The sequence below is a fragment of the Leopardus geoffroyi genome, chromosome C1 (assembly GCF_018350155.1).
Source record: "Leopardus geoffroyi isolate Oge1 chromosome C1, O.geoffroyi_Oge1_pat1.0, whole genome shotgun sequence".
NCBI lineage: Eukaryota > Metazoa > Chordata > Mammalia > Carnivora > Felidae > Leopardus > Leopardus geoffroyi.
In genome coordinates, this window is record NC_059328.1 from 35,992,364 (window position 1) to 36,012,046 (window position 19,683).

Sequence of the window (19,683 nt, forward strand, 5' to 3'; positions counted from 1 at the left end):
TTGGGCTAGTCACTTAAATTCTCTATTTCTCAATTTATTCACCTGAAAAACAGAGATAATAATAGTACCTATCTCAAAGGGATGTTAGTAAGATTAAAGGAAGTAATATGTATAAAGCACTTCAGATATTGCCTGGCACGTAGTAACTACCTTATAAGTATTAGCTATGATACAGCTAATGTTGGTGAGTGATCAAGCAAGCTTGATATACCTCAAGCAATGTATCTTTGAACAACCTCTAAGGAAAGCAATTTGGCAGTATTTCATATTTATAAATGCAAATATCCTTTGACTTAGAAATCCCACTTTCTTCCAATTTATTCTATAACTACCCTTATACACATGTAAAATGACATATGTTCAAGGGGCTTCCTTACGGAATTGCTTACAATATAGAAAACCTGGAAGTAATACAAATGTCCAACAATAAGGAACTAGTTAAATAAATTATGATAGAGCCACTCAATGGAATACTATGCAGGTGATTTTTTAAAAAGAAAGAAAGAGGGGCGCCTGGGTGGCTCAGTGGGTTGAGTATCCGGCTTCGGCTCAGGTCATGATCTCACAGTTTGTGGGTTCAAGCCCCGCATCAGGCTCTGTGCTGACGGTTTAGACCCTGGAGCCTGCGTCGAATTCTGTCTCCCTCTCTCTGTGCTCCTCCCCCACTCATGCTCTGTCTCTCTCTCTCCTTCAAAAATAAATTAAAAAATTTAAAAAAAATTTTATAAGAAATAAATAAAAAAAGAAAGAGGTTGGGGCGCCTGGGTGGCTCAGTCTATTGAGCGTCTGACTTTGGCTCAGGTCATGATCTCGTGGTCTGTGGGTCTGAGCCCTGCATCGGGCTCTGTGCTAACAGCTCGGAGCCTGGAGCCTGCTTGGGATTCTGTGTCTCCCCCTCTCTCTGCCCCTCCCCCGTTCATGCTCTACCTCTCTCTCTGTCAAAAATAAATAAACATTAAAAAAAATAATTAGAAAAAAGAAAGAAAGAGGGGCACCTGGCTGGCTCGGTGGAACATGTGACACTTGATCTTGTGGTTGAGTTCGAGCCCCACATTAGGTGTAGAGATTACTTAAAAAATTTTTCTATTTTATCTTTAAAAAAAAAAAAAAGAAAAGAAAGCAGAAGCTTTTTACATACTGATCTAAAAAGGTCTCCAAGATATAGTATGTGAAAAAGCAGTATAGGGTGGGCAGGGAGTACAGATGAATGGGGAACCATGTGCTAACTTTTACATTAAAAATGGGAAAAATAGGGACGCCTGGCTGGCTCAGTCAGTGGAGTGTGGGACTCCTGATCTCAAGGTTGTGAGTTTGAGCCCCATGTTGCACGCAAAGCTTACTTTAAAAAAAAAGCTGAGGGCGCCTGGGTGGCTCAGTCAGTTAAGCATCCAACTTCTACTTAGGTCATGATATCGCAGTTAGTGAGTTCGGGCTCTGTGTTGGGCTCTGTGCTGACAGCTCAGAGCCTGGAGCCTGCTTCAGATTCTGTGTCTCCCTCTCTCTCTGCCCCTCCCCGACTCTCACTCTATCTCTTGCTTTCTCTGAAAAATAAACATTAAAAAAAATTGTTTAGGGGCACCTGGGTGGCTCAGTTGGTTAAGCGCCCGACTTCAGCTCAGGTCATGATATCACGGTTCATGGGTTTGAGCCCCATGTCAGGCTCTGTGCTGACAGCTTGGACCCTGGAGCCTGCTTTGGATTCTGTGTCTCCCTCTCTCTCTGGCCCTCCCCTGCTCACGCTCTCTCTCTCTCTCAAAAATAAATAAACATTAAAAAAAAATGTTTTTAATAAATAAAAAAAATTGTTTACCTGGGGAAAATAAGATTTTATATTCATATTTATATGCATTTGCCTGAAGAAAGTCTAAAAGAGTATAAAGAAACTAGTAGGGGCATCTAGCTGCCTCAATCAGTACAGCATGCAACTCCTAATCTCAGGGTCCTGAGTTCAAGCCCCATATTAGGCATGGAGCCTAGTTAAACAAACTAGTAAAAGTAATTGGGAGGAGGCATGGAACTGGGTGCATGGGGGATAGGCACAGGAGTGAGACTTTCACTGTTTATATTAAATATATAAATATGCAAACATTTATTTAATCATGGAATGTATTATGTCTTCATAGATTAATTTTTTTATTTTTTTTATTTTTTTAATTTTTTTTTAACTTTTATTCATTTTTGAGACAGAGAGAGACAGAGCATGAATGGGGGAAGGTCAGAGAGAGAGGGAGACACAGAATCCAAAACAGGCTCCAGGCTCCGAGCTGTCAGCACAGAGCCCGACGCGGGGCTCGAACCCACGGACTGCGAGATCATGACCTGAGCCGAAGTCGGACACCCAACCGAATGAGCCACCCAGGCGCCCCCATAGATTAATTTTTTAAATGTTTGTTTATTTTAAGAGAGAGAGAGAGCAGGGAAAGGGCAGAGAGAGAGAATCCCAAGCAGGCTCCGTGCTATCAGTGCAGAGCCCATGCTGAGCTCAATCCTACGAACTGTGAGATCATGATCTGAGCCAAAATCAAGAGTTGGAAGTTTAACCGACTGAGCCACCCAGGTGCCCCAAAAGATTAATTTTTTTTTTTTGGAAAACCTGAATCTCACAGAGGATAAGAAATTTGCCTACAATCATATAGCTAATAATAACAAGGTTGATTACATTGTTTTTCCTTATACCATACTGCCTTTCTGAAATTTTCAGGAATGGAAGACTTTAAAATGATCACAAATAGGGACGCCTGGGTGGCTCAATCAGTTGAGCATCCATCTCTTGATTTCAGCTCAGGTCATGATCTCATGGTTCGTGAGTTTAAGCCCTGCATTGATCCCTGCTTGGGCTTCGGTCTTCCTGTCTTGTCCCCTCCCCCTGATTACTCTCTATTGCTCTGTCAAGATAAATAAAAATATGGGGCACCTGGGTGGCTCAGTTGGTTAAGCATCCGACTTCGGCTCAGGTCATGATGTCAGAGTTCGTGAGTTCAAGCCCCATGTGAGGCTCTGTGCTAACAGCTCAGAGCCTGGAGCCTGCTTCAGATTCTGTGCCTCCTCTCTCTCTGCCCCTCCCTCGCTCACAGTCTGTCTGTCTCTCTCAAAAATAAACATTAAAAAAAAATTTTAACAAACAATAAATAAAAATAAACTTAAAAAATGTATCACAAAAAGTTTTTTAAAAAATTTTAAAAGGGAAAAAAAATTTTTTAAGGGGCACCTGCCTGGCTCAGTCAGTGGAGCATGTGACTCTTGATCTCGGGTCAGGAGTTCAAGCCCACGTTGGGCCTAGAGCTTACTTATAAAAAAAATTACCACAATGGGAATGCAAGCTGGTGCAGCCACTCTGGAATACAGTATGGAGGTTCCTCAAAAAATTAAAAATAGAACTACTCTACGACCCAGCAATTGCACTACTAGGCATTTATCCACGGGATACAGGTGTGCTGTTTCGAAGGGACACATGCACTCCCATGTTTATAGCAGCACTATCAACAATAGCCAAAGTATGGAAAGAGCCCAAATGTCTATCAGTGGATGAATAGATAAAGAAAATGTGGTATATATATATACAATGGAGTATTACTCGGCAAACAAAAAGAATGAAATCTTGCCATTTGCAACTATGTGGATGGAACTAGAGGGTATTATGCTAAGCAAAATTAGTCAGAGAAAGACAAATATCATATGACTTCACTCATATGAGGACTTTAAGACACAGAATAGATGAACACAAGGGAAGGGAAACAAAAATAATATAAAAACAGGGAGGGGGACAAAACATAAGAGACTCTTAAATATGGAGAACAAACAGAGGGTTACTGGAGGGGTTGTGGGAGGGGGGATGGGCTAAATGGGTAAGGGGCATTAAGGAATCTACTCCTGAAATCATTGTTGCACTGTCTGCTAACTAATTTGGATATAAATTAAAAAATTAAACTAAATTAAAAAAAGAAAAAAAATTATCACAAGTAGGCTTTTCTCTGAAATAACCACCTACTCTGAGTGCTCAGCAAAAATAATACTAGTGACACCACACTGAAGTAATTAATCTCTGTATGATGACTTGGAAAATAGTATAATACCCATTGTTGGTCCAAAACATTCACCATCACCCACACTATACATTGTAATAATTGGGCTTCATTTACTGGAAGGAGATGAAATTCTTATAAAAGCCCTTATCACAGGTTTCAAATTCCAACACAACATTCATTTTGCAGGACAATGAAAGGTACGGCACTAAGAATATATCTATAAACACTTTCACATAGGGGGAAAAAACATTAAAGCAAGTCGGCTTTCTATTATAAGTAAGCCAAGGAATGAGTACATGTAAATATGTAATTTTCTTTTTACAAATAACATAAGCACAAAATGTTATTGGGGATCCTGGGGTGGAGAGTCCCTAGCCTAGCCTGCCAATACTTTTATTCTTATTTTTTTTAATGTTTATGCATTTTTGAGAGAGCAAGCATGACCGGGGTAGGGGCAGAGAGAGGACAGTGGATTCAAAGCAGGTTCTGTGGTCACAGCAGCAAGCCCAACACGGGGCTTGCACACATGAACCGTGAGATCATGACCTTTGCCAAAGTCAAACGCTCAACCAACTGAGCCACCCAGGTGCCCCCATACATACACTTTTAAACAGAATTAAACAGGCCCACCATATGCTAAATCTCAAAGGATTTGTGTTTGAGACCATCCCAAATACATATCGGTATAAGAGAATACATCAAATATCCAGGGCAGTAAGTATCAAGGATCTCAACAGTAATTCACAAACATCTGTATCACCTAGTACTACTTCTAACAAGTAACCAAGAACCTCCAACTCGATCCTCAGTCTCTCAGTTCTGACCAGCCCCACCTACAGACCCCAACATCTCCTGTGTTCCATTCCCTGCTATCATCCCGGGCAACTATGACATCCATACTAATGACATGTCCAACATACTTCACAGCCCCATAACCTCCCACTACTTCAAAGCCTATACTTCCACTAGCTTCAACAGCACTATGACAGTTACACCCTGGTTGTTTTGTTTGTTTGTTTGTTTGTTTGTTTGTTTAACCTTGAAATATTGAACTCTCAGCTTTCCCATTCTGTATTTCTTAAAGAACCTGATCTTCAACTATATTTCTCATTGTCTGCTTATTCTTCAAGCTTTTACTTATAACCCCAACTTGGACTCTCAGATTCCATCATATCTCCCACACTATTACTAGCAGTATAAAGTTACTCTCCATTTTATCTTTCTTTTTTGTATATTCCAATTCTAGATCAACTCAACCATCTTTTTTGCTCTCCTGCTCTTAGGCTTCTGGAGAAGCATAAAATCCACGCTACTAGGCCCTATTACAAATACATTATTTCTAACTTTTACTGGGCCCTCAATGTGATCAGCAATGTTCTTTTTTTTTTTTTTTATCCTTAATCTATTCTTCTTTCATTTCCTACTGAAGATTTCCATGGCCCTAATATTTACCATAGTTCCTTCAGTCTCCAGAAATAATTGACTTCTCTACAGATAACTAATCTCATCAAGGAAATAAGGCCACCTGGAGTGCCTGGGTGGCTCAGTCGGTTGAGCATCCGACTTCAGCTCAGGCCATGATCTCACAGTTTGTGGGTTCGAGCCCCGCATCGGGCTCTGTGCTGACAGCTTGCTCAGAGCCTGCAGCCTGCTTCAGATTCTGTGTCTCCTTCTCTCTCTCTGCCCCTCCCCCGCTCATTCCCTGTATCTCTCTCTCAAAAATAAATGTTAAAAAAATTAAAAAAAAAAAAGAAGGCCATCTGTCAAACTCCCTCATCTTTTCCTTCTACCACATCATTATCCATCTTGACTTGTATTATTGTCAAGGAATAAAACCCAACTGATTTCTTAGGTAAATTTTCCACTCAATCTACAAAATTCTTTCACTCATGCTAAAAAGAAAAACACACATGTACCATAGTGGAAAGAACACAGGTTTCAGAGATAGATAGATTTTGTTCAAATTCTTGCCTATAGTCTTCCCAATTGTAAAAGAAGGATACTGATACCTAAACCACAAGGCTGTTGTGATCTATAAAACATCTTTATGGTATCTGGCAGAATATATTCTCTCTTTCTTTTATAAAGATTTTATCTCTAAGCAATTTCTACACCCAACGTGGGGCTCGATCTCACCACCCCAAGATCAAGAGTCGCATGCTCCAGCAACTGAGACAGCCAGGCACCCCTAAGTATATTCTCATCTCAATAAAGATGTTTCACTACTATCATCTCTTTCACAACCACATTTGTTGAAAGAGTAATTTTACTCACTGCCTCCCATTTATTCCTCAATCCATTATGATCTGACTACTGCTAACATTGCCACCACTGCACTATCTGAAGTGTCTTTCAGAGGAAACAAGAGATCTCCTAATTGCTAAATTCAGGGGCGCCTGGGTGGCGCAGTCGGTTAAGCGACCGACTTCAGCCAGGTCACGATCTCGCGGTCCGTGAGTTCGAGCCCCGCGTCAGGCTCTGGGCTGATGGCTCAGAGCCTGGAGCCTGTTTCCGATTCTGTGTCTCCCTCTCTCTCTGCCCCTCCCCCATTCATGCTCTGTCTCTCTCTGTCCCAAAAATAAATAAACATTGAAAAAAAAAATTAATTGCTAAATTCAGTGGTTTCTTTCTAATCTTCATTCTGCTTGACTTCTGCAGCACCTGACAGTGATGGTCACCCCCTCCCATCCTGAAACCCTTCTTCCTTTGGTTTCTATTATAATGCCATTCTGTTCCAGTTCTTATCCCATTCCTTTAACCTATCTTGATGTTTATTGCCCTTCAAATAATGATGTTCCTTCTGGTCCACAGCCCTTTTCTTCTATTCTTTCAGTATTACCATCCCATATCAAGTCTTCAAATATCCCTGTTATATTCTCTGTTGACCCTCAAATTTATGTATTCAGTTCCAACCTTTCTCCCAATTTTCAGACCCCACAGTATTATCTGAAAAACACCTCAAATTAAGCACGTCCAAAGGGAACATTATCTTCCCTCAAAATTGCTTATGTTCCATCCCTATTACAATTAACACGACCAACACATCCCACCAATGAAGTCAGAAACTTCCCTCTCAACTCTGGAAACATCATGGAATTGAAACCTCCTGGAACTGCATGCCATTGTCTTCATTTTCCTACCACTATCCCAGTTCATCCCCTCTGACCTAGAGTAGCACACTGGTTTCCTGCCTACCTAGGTTTGTTTTATCTACCTCCACACTGTCTTCACTTTCATTTCTTCCTCCACATTTTCACCAGAGATAATCAAACATACCAAATTCCTGCCTACAAAACTTTCAATGGCCCCCCATACCTACAGAACAAAGTCCAAATTCTTCAGCAAGGTTTTCTCAGAGTTATAAACGGAAAGGTTTTAGATCAGACAAACATGGTTTTCAAAAACAAAAACAAAACAAACAAAACCATGGGTTTCATTTCTAGCTGAATCTAAATACTGGCTTAGTCCAGAGTCTTCCAAGTGAAAGATAAAAGGCAGAGAAGGGAGAACGAGGGATGACAGGAGAAAAGAAGGAGACAGTAGTGTCTGAGGTGGACGGAGTATTTTCGAGTTTAGAAATGGAAAGTTTCCAGGGAAGAGTATTTGAGGGAAGTTTTGAGGGAAGTAAAGTGACGGAGACCAGATCTCTGAGGGAGGAGGGATTACAGAGAGGAGGGAAGCTCTCAGTGTGGAGTTGGAGGTCTCTGAAACAGGAGTTCTCCGAGAAAATGAAGGATTCTTGAGTCTGTGAAATGAGAAAAGTTCCTGAGAGGAGTCAAGGACCAGGTCCCCGATACGAAGGAACTTCTAATGGGTTCCTGGCCTCTGAGGCAAGAAGGCGGGGGTCGGGGTAGGGGTTGTCCCGCGACCCTGAGGGAAGTGAAAAGGGAAGGGGAAGGGGCGAGAAGTGTCCCCAGCCGCTCAGAGGAAGACCTTGGGAAGCGAAGGGGTCCTGTCGGTGTTGAGAGACCCGAGCGCCAATGCTCCGGAACCGCGGCGGTGTAGCAGCAGCGCGCGCGGGCCGGGGTGCCCCGGGTTTGTGCCCTATGCGCTCTCTCGGCGTTACCTGAGGCGGGACTGAGCAGCCAGAGGGGTGCCTGCGCGGGCAGGAGGCGGAGGCAGCAGCAAAGTAGGGGCATAGTAGCCCTCACAGCTTGGAGGCGGCAGAGGCTCTTAGCCTGCGGAGGCGGTGGGGGTCCCTCGCGCAGAAGCCGGAGACTCGGCGGAGCTAACGGCGGCGAAGGACAAGGAGGCTACTGCCATGGCCCCGCAGTCGGGACCGTTCCCCCCGTCTGTTTGACGGGGCCAGGAGAATGATCCCAACGGCGAGCCAGAAAGGGCAGCTGAAAGCTCCGCTTGAGCTCCGCGACCGCGAGCCACTGAAACGCCTGCCCAAGTAGGCTGGAGGACTGGGGGCGGGGCCTCGGCGGCCACGCCCCTCTTCTCAAGCCTCCCAGCAGCCAATCAATCGTCGATCCTTGATAAACCAGCTAGTGGAATTGTCCAATTAGCGTTAGGAATGCCACGTGGTATGAGGGTGGACTCAATAGGCGTCCGGGAAAGCCAATCAACAGCCCTAGGCGCCAACTCCGGAGGACGAAGAGAACCAATAGAAAGTAAGAGGAGGTTAAAAACAGAAGAGGCAGTGTGCTGGAAAGGCGGAATCAAGGAGGAGGGAATACACCTGGGGGAAACTCAAGTCCCTGGAACCTCCAGAGGGCGGGACAGTAAATACGAGAGGGAACAATTAAAATGCCAAACATATAAACGATTGGTAATTAATAAAACTAACAGAAAATGTGTTCGACTGGCGCGGCTTTGCAGTTGGTGAAGGAATAGCTGAGTAAGGACTCTCTGAATAAGAAAAAGCCATTTGAACGTAGAGTCCTGCAGGATCTCGGTATACTGTAGGGGAGAAATTGATACATAAACTATTATTATTAGCTACTTGAGATAGTAAAAGCAATGAGTTGGGTTCAAACGCTGAAGCAACAATTAATCTAGACTAAGAATTGATTCCGTGAAGCCTTCTTGGAAGAGAGAACGCTTGAGCTGGCTTGAAAACTGAAGATTTTGAAAGAGCTGGGTAGGGAATAAGAATTCTATTCAACTGTTCACCATGCACATATTTCCTTCCTCATGCTTTCCATATGCCTGGACTTCAGGTGCTCATAATCTCACGCCTGAGCAGATTGGAACAGAGTTTCTAGGGCTAGAGCAGGCAAAGAAACACCAGAGTATGGGCCTTCCTGCACCAATATTTCCTTGGATTAGAGACCTTCTTTCAGACATCTTTAGACTTGCCTCCTACTGGAAGAGTCTTGACAGATAAGTGGGATTTGAATAGTTGGAGTATAGGTGGTGTGCATTCCTAGTGGCAATAAAATTTAAGAAAGATGTGTGTATGATTTCACTCATATGTAGAATCTAAAAAACAACAAATGAATAAACAAACAAAAAACAGAACCAGACCTATAAATACAGAGAACAAACTGATGGTTGCTGGAAAGGACAGGGAACAAAATGGGTGAAGGGGAGTGGGAGATAGAGGCTTTCAGTTTTAGAATGAATAAGTCGCGAGAATAAAAGGCACAGCACAAGGAATATAGTCAAAGGTATTGTAATAGTATTGTATGGTGACAGATGATAGCTATACTTGTGACCATACCATAATGTATAAATTTGTCCAATCACTATGTTGTACATCTGAAACTAATGTAACATTGTGTGTCAACTACAGTTAAATAAAAAGTTTTAAAAAGATGTGTGATAGGAGATAAGAATGGAAGTTAAATGTGGATTGAGCTTAAATGCCAAATTTGTCCTTTTTTATGCTGTGAGAGTTGTCAAAGGTTCTCGAGCAGAGTAGTCTCAACAGGACACTGGTTTAGTTAGATTAATAGGTAGCTCACAGTATCTCCAAAAGGAGAAAAGAAATCACCCAGCCCTGTACCCTTGGCTCAAAGCCTTTTCTGTATCATTCTTTTGGCAACACATGATGTGCTGCCACCTGGTGACAGTTCAAATACCATTGTTCCCCACTGCTATTTAATTTTTCTGTTGTTAGAGCCCTAGCACCTTTTAAACCTGTCTCCCACAAAGCCTGATGCAAAGTATTTGATAAATAGGTACAGCACTGGTAGCAAGTGTAATTGAATAATGCCATCATACCATATATATCACATGCCCAGTGAAAGATGTAAAAGAGAGGGGTTACTTATACCTTCAGTAGGAAGATGAGCCTTGATGGCAAGTTTTTAGGTTTTTGAACAAGTTCTGTTTGACCCAAGTCTGATCTCTCCCATTCCACTGTCAGAAATTTCCTTTATAGTGAGGGGAAACAACCAAGGATTGCCTTATAGTTATTTGGGTGTCAAAGGCCCACTCTTCATTATCTGTCTCCTAGTTAGGCCAGGGCCTTGAATGCATCGTATAACCTGCCCTACTGATCTCAGCCCTTTATTATGCTTTTATTTCAGAATTGTCTCCTCTTCCCAGCTAGATGGAGCTAAGAGCTGGGAACTTTATAAGCCCACTGCACATCTTAACTCAGGGCAAATACATACCAGGGCTGGTATGTATTATGCTCAATAAATATCAACTGGGTGGATGAATGGCATTATCTTTTGTCTATATTTAGCGGTGGAAGAGACCTCATGAGTCCTTAGTGGGATGCTGCTGCTTCTAAGGAAATCTTGGACTGCATGCTCTAGAATACAAAATCCAAGTAAGAAGCAAGTAAAGCTGCCCTTAGCCTACATAGAAAGATCTACTTTCCAGAGAGCAAGCTTGTGATGGAAGGATTAGAACTAATAACCACAAGACATTTTTTTAAATATAACAAGAAATATAGAGTACATCACCCCTAGTGATTCGATTAATATTAAATCATGAAATTTGTTTCATCTAATAAATATATACATGTATATTTACTAGGCCACAATGTAAACTGTATTTCTTACTGGAGGTCACGTCAAAAAATTTTAAAGCCACTGGATTAGAGGCAGAGACTGAAAGAAAGGAGACCAGGAGACTGTTGCAGAAATGCAAGCAGGGCTGGGCTACTGAGGATGAGGAAATGTGGAGGGACTAGAGTAAGCCTTAAGAGGAAGAAGCTGGAGGTGAGGAAAGGAAGCCTCCTATTGCTCAGGCCCAGGGCCTATATAAATGTCTTGCCCTCCTCTGCATCCCCACAGCAATACTGGCCTACCTTATTCTACCCACCAGAATGGGAACTCCCATCTCCTTCCAAATTCCACTGAGCAGAGGGCTTGCACTCAGCTATGAGTATCTATGAACTTGGACTTCAGAGAGAGGGATGGCAGAAAGCAGTCCAGTAACAGGAGGAAGAAAGGGTACAGTTGAGTCTATCCCATGTGGGTGCTGATTCACAGAAGACATCAGGAAGAGTTAAAACATTTATTGTAATTATTGCCTGGTGGGCAGGCAGTGACAAGCCTCAGTAAGAGGGCAGATACCAGCTAGATCAAGAAAGGAGGGACATGGGGCCCAGAAACAGGGGCTTGAAGGGGAAGGTGAGCAAAGCTACTCTTACAAGTTCTTACAGGTAACTCAGGAACATTGTGGGGCCCTTAAAGAATATGTTCTCCTGCTCAAGGCTCTGGGCCTAAAGCTGAAAGCTGCTGGGCTCCAGGTTAGAAAGTGTGCTCTTCTGGAGATCTAAGGGGATAAAAAGGGAAAAGAAAACAAACCATCAGCAAGCACTATGATACACACAGAACTAGGCCCTAGGCCTGTCTGATGGGGAGGAACATACAAGCCTGACCTGGGATAAGTAACGACAGAATGACGGATTCACTAAAAAAGAGGCAGAGACTCCACTCTACCCAGTGCCAAATAATCAGGCAGCTGACACACACGCACCATTCAGATTCACCCTCCCCCAGACCTGGGATCCCTGCCCTTACTCCCACCTAGTTTCCCAACTACTGTTGCTGTCTGGAAGACTGACTTCAGAGGTAGATGAAGAAAGAGACATGGTGAAGGTGGCAGCCAGGGACAACTTAGATTGGAGGATGTGAATGGAGGTCCTGGAAAGGGGAACAGAATCAGAAGCAGAGATGGAGACAGTGGGTCAAGAGGATCCTTCCACCATAGAACTGTTCTCCTTCGTGAGGCCAGGACCCCGGTCTCCTCTCCCTTTATCCTTCAAACATATAAAGATACCTCAGTGACCCTGTATCAAGTAAAGAATGCCCAGTACTGCCTTTACAGGCTGTAACCCAGATACCATACCACCCCTACCAGCCCATGTCAAATCTAGGATAGCTGAACTTTGGTCCCCAATGCCTGGCCTCTGAGACATATCCCTTCCACTGCCACAAGCATCCACACCCCCTGACCTGAGGAGGTTGTGCTCCTGCCGGGCATCCTGGACCTCTGTCCTGGCAGCCTCCAGGGTGTGACCCTTGACCTCCCTGCCACTTTTCAGCTGCTCCAACGTCTGCCAGACCATGGAGCCAGGTAGGACCAGGTAGGTACATTCCTCTCCCTCTCCAGGAGGAATCCCCCTCCCCACCATTGGCATCTTCAGCACACATGGAACCCTCATGTGGGCAATGACAGTCTCTCAACCTGGAGAAGAGGGCTTGGGAAGAAAAGCTTTGGAGGGAGGTAGAGTCAGCACAGGGAAGAGAGAAAGAGATAGGGGTGGGAAAGGGTATGCTGGCCTGCCTGCACAACAGAAAAGACAGAAAGGAAGGAGCCTTCATAGGGAGATATGAAGAAATAGGTCTGATCCTGGTCCTACCTTCCAGCTGTGGGCCTGAGCTTGCCCCCCCTTCAGCCATCTGTTTCAGCAGCAGCTCCTGGTGCTGGCCTTCAATGAGAGAAAAATGTAAGAGAGCTGTTCTCCAACTTCTTTCTTTTCTCCTCCCGGCCTTGTACCCAGCCTGGTGCTGAAAACTGAGACAGAAGCATTCTGGTCTAGCATTCCAAACTGACTGGGGAAACTAGACTCACACCATGGAGGCAAGACAAAACACTTGGCCAGACTTCTGAGCAGCTCAAGAAATCAGAGCTATGGCCACTTACTGGGACAGCAAAAAGGCTTTCCAGAAAAGGGGACAGGTGAACTCATACCCACCCCCAATCTTTTACTCACTCAGCTGGTCCTGCAGCAATTTCAGCTCCTCCTGAAGAATCTCTGATTCCTCCCACAGGAGTTGACACCTGCACAGATGACAGCAGTGTCATTCGAAAGCCAATCAACAAGCCCTGAGGACACTACCAGAGTGCCAAGAATTCAGAGGCCCAAAGAAGGAGAGGTCTTGCCCATCACTTACTCATTCTGCAGCTCTTGGTGAAGGCCACCAGTAGCACTACGTTTTTGTGGTCCTGTTTGTATTTGGGCTTGGGCCTGTTCCTGCACCTGGCTTCGAAGGCCCTGCAGTTCCCTTCTCAGCCCCTCCAGGCATTGATCCAGGAGAAGGACCCTCTGCTCTGGGCTCCCCTGCAGCAACCTTAGTGATGCTGTAGTGGGACAAACTGAGGATCAGTCCTTCTGAGACTTTTACACATGAGCCTACAGATTCCACTTGCAAATCAAGACACAAGTGCACACACAGGAGATATGTAACAAAACTGTGTGCATACATAATGAGCTGTGTGCAGGAAAAAAATAACTGGCCATATACCTTCCAGGGTACAGATCTTATACTTCTGCTGCTCTTGCTCTTCCAGCAGCCCCTGCACAGCCTGTCTTAGTGTCTCAGTCACCTACCCAGGCAAGAAAAGCCACCTGAGCTACTGTGCAAGGGGCATCTCACACAAACACAAACACATACACACCTAGGATTCCACACTTTACCTGAGCCTGGGATTGAAGCTGGGATTGGAGAATAATAACTTCATCCCAGAGAGAAGATGCACCATGGGCCTTACCCCAACTCAGCCTCTCTGGGACAAAGGGAGTCTCTAGAGCCCAAGGCTGTTGAGCATGGACTCCAGACTGAGGAGGCAAGTGATGAGGGGAAATCCAGGTCCCAGCCAAATCTCCTGCTGAGGGAATAAGCAAGGGATGATTGTAAGGTCTAACTTTGGGGAGAAAACAGATGTTTGTTCAGGAAAGAAAACAGTTGGAATTTGGAATAGTGGATGATACAGGCACTGGGAAAAAGCAGATCCTGGAAAAAGAAAAGAACGGGGGCAGAAAAGGGACAATACTCACCCGCTGTGGAGACTCCAAGAGGATACAGCCGCTGCTACAGGAAAAAAAAAAAAAAAAAAGTTCACAGGCCAATAGGCTCTGAGTGTCCCTAAACCCAAACCTCTAACGGGGGCCCTCAGGTGCCCCCTCACCTTAATCCTGGCCACATTTCCATCGGTAGCATTGAGAAGCACGTCGAGGTGCTCAGACCAGCTCAGGCTCCTACTCATAACCTTCCGCAAGGCTCCCTGACGTCTTGTGCCTTTGCTCTTCCAGCCCGGAACACCAGAGACACAGCCCAGTAAGGCCACACTTCAGATCGAAAGTGGGGAGTGGGGATGTAATACCAAAGGTAGGGAGGGATGCAGTTATCAAACCAAACTGGGACTGGTCAGGAGAGCAGCGCTTGGGGACTCTAAGGGGAAAGCGGGATGCTTTGATACTCAATTATCAGGTGGGAATTGAGAGTGCCGAATCTTGGTCGAAACCTTCCCAGACCCAAGACACAGGTACCATCACTCCGAACCTGTGCCAGCGACTACTGCCCAGTTCAAACCCTCCTGTAGGCCGGGAAAGTCCGACCTCGGACTGGCTGCCGCAGCGCCACATGGGAAACTGAGTTCGTCTCTAGCGGAAACAACCGGCGATGGAGGCTGTAGAACTACGTTTCCCTGGTAGCGGCACGAGCATTGACACCGCCACCGTGAAGCTTGCCGGGAAACCGAGGCTTTCTGATTCTGTAGTTTTTGGACCCAAGGACGACGTGCACTACATATCCCAAGATGCATTGCACAGAGCCAACGCTACCCCGCTGCTGATCCCAGTGGTTCTTGGGAAATGGAGTCCAAGCTACCTTGAAACTTAACGGCCCAGGTTATCCTTGAGACTCCACTCCCCAGCAAGATCTGCGCGTTGCGTGCGCTATGGAGCTGCAAGTCGCAGAACTGAAGCAGAAGATCGAAGACACATTGTGCCCTTTTGGCTTCGAGGTTTACCCCTTCCAGGTTGGTTTATCCCTCTGCGGTGCTGGAGCGAGGTGTATGATTGGCCTCGGTGCTATTGGCGTGAAGCTCGAGAGCCTTCTGATCTTTCCCGAGCTCCTCTGGCCCCATGTCCATCTGACGTACGGGAACATGGTGTCAATGGGGACTTTGTTAAAGAGGTAGAGAAACGGCCGCACGTTTGTCCTTGAAATCCCATATAACGCCATATTGATGAATGGGAGACACCACATAACCCAGTAATCTTGTGGCTCTACCACCTCCATAATTTACAGGAAGAAAGTGACCAGTGGGGTCAGAGTCATTTGAGAAGCATCCTTCAGAAGGGGCGCCTGGGTGACTCAGTCGGTTAAGCGTCGGTTTTAAGTTCGAGCCCCGCCTTGGGCTCTGCTGACAGCTCAGAGCCTGGAGCCTGCTTCGGATTCTGTGTCTCCCTCTCTCTCTCTGACCTTCCCCAGCTCGCTCGCGCTCACTTGCTCTGTGTCTCTCTCCCCAAAAAGTAAACATAAAGAAAAAAAAAAAAAAGCTTCCTTAAGGAGTTAGGATAGAGCAAGGCCTTGTAGGTTTGTGTAGCTAAGATTTAGGTTATCTGAGGGGGGAAGGGCATTCCTGTTGTTGAACAAGCAAACAATTGGCTGGTTTGTTCCATCTACCAACAGAGGGCTAATTCATGATGTTGCCAATCACCAGCGCTGGGCTGGATACAGAAACTGTGCACTCGCCTGTCACAGAAGTCTGGCACCACTACCTACCCTTGTTTACACAGATCCTTCCCCCTTATCCAGTGCCCTTTGTACTGAGCTGTGTGCTTGGACACAAAGCTAAATCAACTCAGGTTGAGCCCTTTGCCTGATGCTTAAGAGACAACTCACTCCCACCCCTTCCACTGAGTGGCACACAGCAGTGCTGGGAAAGAATATAGTGAAAGTATGTTGGGTCTAGCTTGAGAAGGACTTCCCAGAAAAAAATATAGAGTTGAGCTATATATGAAAAGAAGGAAAGAGTATTATGTACATCCCAAATATCAGGAACAGCTTAAGTAAAGGTGTGGAGGTAGTGGTGGATGGCAGGTATGGAGAGAGTGAGAATGTTTGGTGGGTCAGGTAGAACTGGGTGAGTAGTAAGAGTTATTGTACTAGACTCCTACTTCTCACCCTTTCCCTCCCCCCCATCCAGTCAGATACCAAGACCTTTAGGAATCTGTCACTTGAGTCTCCCAAGTCCATTCCCTTCCATCCAACCCCTCTGTGCTGTGTATTGGATTACTGCAATAATCTGCTTGCTATCATTTTGCATTCAACCTGTCCTTACACTGCAGCCAGATCTTTCCAAAGCCGATCATGTACATTTCCTCCTTAAATCTTAAATGGCTAGCCCCCCCAATGTCACCAAATTAGACCTATATTCCTTAAATTAGTATCTAGGCCAGTCATAATCTCACACCTACTGATCTTTCCACCCTTCTTTCCTGCTCCCCTTTACAGACCCTTCACTTCTATCAAACTAGACAATTTGCTGTTTTCCAAATATGTCATTTTTGCATGTCTTTGTTAATGCTGTGCCCTCTATTTAGAATAAAACACCAGATTTTCTCTCCCTACATCATCTTGTCAGTTTCCTTCCTACCGTTCAAAAACAGCTTCCAAGAAGCCTTTTCTAGTTTCACAGGATCCTCATCAGGCCCTGTCATTGCACTAATCACAGTACAGTTTTTTTTGGTTCTTAGTCATGAATTCTCTGCCTCTTTATCCCAAACTCCCTGTCAGATTCCCCTATGGAGGAGTCCCCCATAAATAAACATCACGCAGCATCAGTAGAAATTCATTCACTGAATGAATGAGATGGAGACAGCCCAAGATGTATGAGGCCTTGAATGCCGGGCCAAGGTATGGACCTGACAAAGGCCTAAATTGGCCCTCCTGTGTAGCCTGAATTTTCTCTCTGTTCTAGGTGGCATGGTATAATGCACTCCTGCCTCCAGCCTTCCACCTACCCCTGCCAGGACCTACCCTGGCCTTCCTGGTACTCAGCACACCTGCCATGTTTGACCGGGCCCTCAAACCCTTCCTGCAGAGTTGCCATCTCCGACCACTGACTGACCCTGTGGACCAGTGTGTAGCCTACCACTTGGGCCGTGTTAGAAAGGTGAGCAAGGTTCATATATTCCCCCAGGTTTCAAACCCATAGCTGCTTTCAGCTACTCTAAGCTCAGTGCAGGATCTAGACCTACTTACAGCTATGAGCCACTTTCAGATGGGCTATGCTAGAGCATCTTTGACATTGTGAGCTCTCCCCATCCTGCCTTAGCCCAGTTTCAGCCACCTTCTTCTAGCAGCCCCCCAGGTCTATAATCAATCTCACTTACCCTATCTCAGATGGGCAATTACATGAACTTCAAACCAGACTTCCCTTAGCCTCCAAGTGAAATAGGAATAAGCCTAGCATCCCCTAAGCATCTTTCACCTGTCCTTGCCCTAGACCTGGACGTTTTATGTGCCTTTGGGGCCTTTTGAGGGTAGAACAATATCCCCACCACCACCAGACACATGCACACATATATATATACACACATACATTGGGTCTCCCCAAAGCTGGGCCATGTCTTCCTCCACACTGAGACTTGGGAGGGCAGAACCAAGTCACCCCTTGTAATAGGCATTTGTGAGCAAGACCTTGTTATTTCCCTTCAAATATGGACCTTCCTGGAAAGAGTATCATTTTCTTCACAGTGGAGCTCCCCCCCCCCCCCCCCCGCCACGTTTAAGGTCATGTTTTCCCTTTAAACAACTTCTGAGGACAGGACCAAGTTAACACAACTAGGGCTCTCTAGGACAAAGTCATGATTCCTCTCATGTTGAAATGAGCTTCCATCTCTATCCCAGAACCTCCCAGAGTTGCAAATGGAAGTCATCGCTGACTACGAGGTACACCCCAATCGGCGCCCCAAGATTCTGGCCCAGACTGCAGCCCATGTGGCAGGGGCTGCTTACTACTACCAACGGAAGGATGTGGAGGCTGACCCCTGGGGGACCCAGGTCAGAGGGCAAGTGTGAATGAGTAGGGACTGGGAGAAAATGGTGAAGGCTCCTCAAGATACCAATTCACATTCTTCCACCTACCCTGGGTAAATGATTTGGTAGACACAATCCAAGGGAAAGGTGTGCCCTAGTCAGGAGCCCAACCCCACATGCTTTCTGGAGTCGGCCTGGGAACACATCAGGTCAGAGAACTTAGTCTGTTAAAATCTCGTTACAGGATGGAGGGGGTAGAGCAATAATCAGGAAACCCAACAGTAAGACTGGGAAGTTGACAGAGACTCAGCTTAATAAACCCTTCCTTCTAGGTTCCTCATGGCCAAAGTGAGCTCATGAAAAGGGTTGTCCATGAGAGGAAATAGGGGAACCCAGCCAAAGGAGAGGTTCAAATGTGGAATCAGTGTTCCTTGAAAATAAATGAACAAGCCTAGCTTGCAGTGATGATAGTTGGACTTACTCCATGACCTTGCTTTACCATCTCCTCAGCACATATCAGGTGTGTGCATACATCCCCGATACGGAGGCTGGTTTGCCATCCGAGGAGTAATGCTGCTGCCAGGAATAGAGGTGCCAGATCTGCCACCCACAAAGCCCCTGGACTGTGTACCTACAAGAGCTGCCCGAATCACCCTGCTTGAAGGCTTTAATTTCCACTGGCGTGACTGGACATACCGGGATGCTGTAACACCACAGGAGCGTTACTCAGAAGAACAGAAGGCTTACTTTTCTACTCCACCTGCCCAACGCTTAGCTTTGTTGGGCTTGGCCCAGCCCTCAGAGGATCCTAGCTCTGCATCACCTGAGCTTCCTTTTACCACACTCCCACCCAAGAAGCCCCAGAATCCCAGCAGAGCCCGAGGCTGGCTCAGCCCCAGTATCTCACCACCTGCATCCCCTGGCCCTTGATATCCTCCCTCCTCTGAGATCCCTATTTATAAGTGGTACCTGGCTCTAGAATTCCTTTGGCTTTGGCAAGGCCAGAGATTTTATTTTGGGTACAATATTTTTGTTTAAACAGGCTTCATGCCCAGTGTGGAGCCCAACATTGGGCTAGAACTCACGATCCTGAGATCAAGACATGAGCTGAGATCTAGAGTTGGATGCTTAACCAAAGGAGCCACCCCAGGTGCCTGGGTACAATATTTTTGATACAAGGATTGTAATAGAGCTCTTCAGTGAAGATAACAAAGCTCAGAAAAATTTAGTCAAAAGAAGTGAAAGACAAGACAGATCCAGAATTCCCACCTTAAAATACAGGATTATTCCTTTCCATTTCTCTCCAGTGCTCCAAGATCCTACTTGTTACAGAGCCTAAAAGGCAATCATCTCCTAACGGCACCTGCCTCACAGGCTTGTTGTGGGGAATAAACACATGCATTTTTGAAACCATGCCTGGTTTATATTAAGGGGTGTATGAGCGGTCATTGAAAGCCCTGGGAATTCTGTACTACTGC

The 19,683-nt window shown here is 45.4% G+C and overlaps 3 protein-coding genes across 5 annotated transcripts in view; 1 reads left to right on the forward strand and 2 right to left on the reverse strand.

The window, feature by feature from the left end:
- TESK2 (testis associated actin remodelling kinase 2) overlaps positions 1 to 8,422 on the reverse strand; it is a 135,688-nt gene extending 127,266 nt beyond the window's left edge. For both annotated transcript variants that reach the window (XM_045477139.1, XM_045477138.1), the window contains exon 1: positions 8,092 to 8,422. The gene's annotated coding sequence lies outside the window, so the exon portion shown is untranslated. The remainder of the gene's footprint in view (positions 1 to 8,091) is intronic.
- A 3,008-nt stretch (positions 8,423 to 11,430) lies between these two features.
- On the reverse strand, positions 11,431 to 14,883 carry CCDC163 (coiled-coil domain containing 163). Its single transcript, XM_045477145.1, is given in 9 exon segments — positions 11,431 to 11,705; positions 12,796 to 12,825; positions 12,827 to 12,864; positions 13,150 to 13,217; positions 13,331 to 13,517; positions 13,682 to 13,763; positions 13,855 to 14,045; positions 14,215 to 14,248; positions 14,346 to 14,883. Coding segments are annotated over 9 exon segments (816 nt in total). The 5' UTR covers positions 14,424 to 14,883; the 3' UTR covers positions 11,431 to 11,597.
- Positions 14,884 to 15,056: 173 nt separating this feature from the next.
- On the forward strand, positions 15,057 to 19,606 carry MMACHC (metabolism of cobalamin associated C). Of its 2 annotated transcripts, XM_045477143.1 has the most exons (4): positions 15,058 to 15,197; positions 17,145 to 17,339; positions 18,077 to 18,229; positions 18,716 to 19,606. In XM_045477143.1, the coding sequence occupies exons 1-4, from the start codon at positions 15,117 to 15,119 to the stop codon at positions 19,133 to 19,135; spliced, it is 849 nt and encodes a 282-aa protein (XP_045333099.1). In that variant the 5' UTR covers positions 15,058 to 15,116; the 3' UTR covers positions 19,136 to 19,606. The 2 variants fall into 2 exon arrangements, with proteins under 2 accessions (XP_045333100.1, XP_045333099.1); XM_045477144.1 differs by lacking the exon at positions 18,077 to 18,229 and having other exon boundaries at positions 15,057 to 15,197.
- The last annotated feature ends 77 nt before the right edge of the window (positions 19,607 to 19,683 follow it).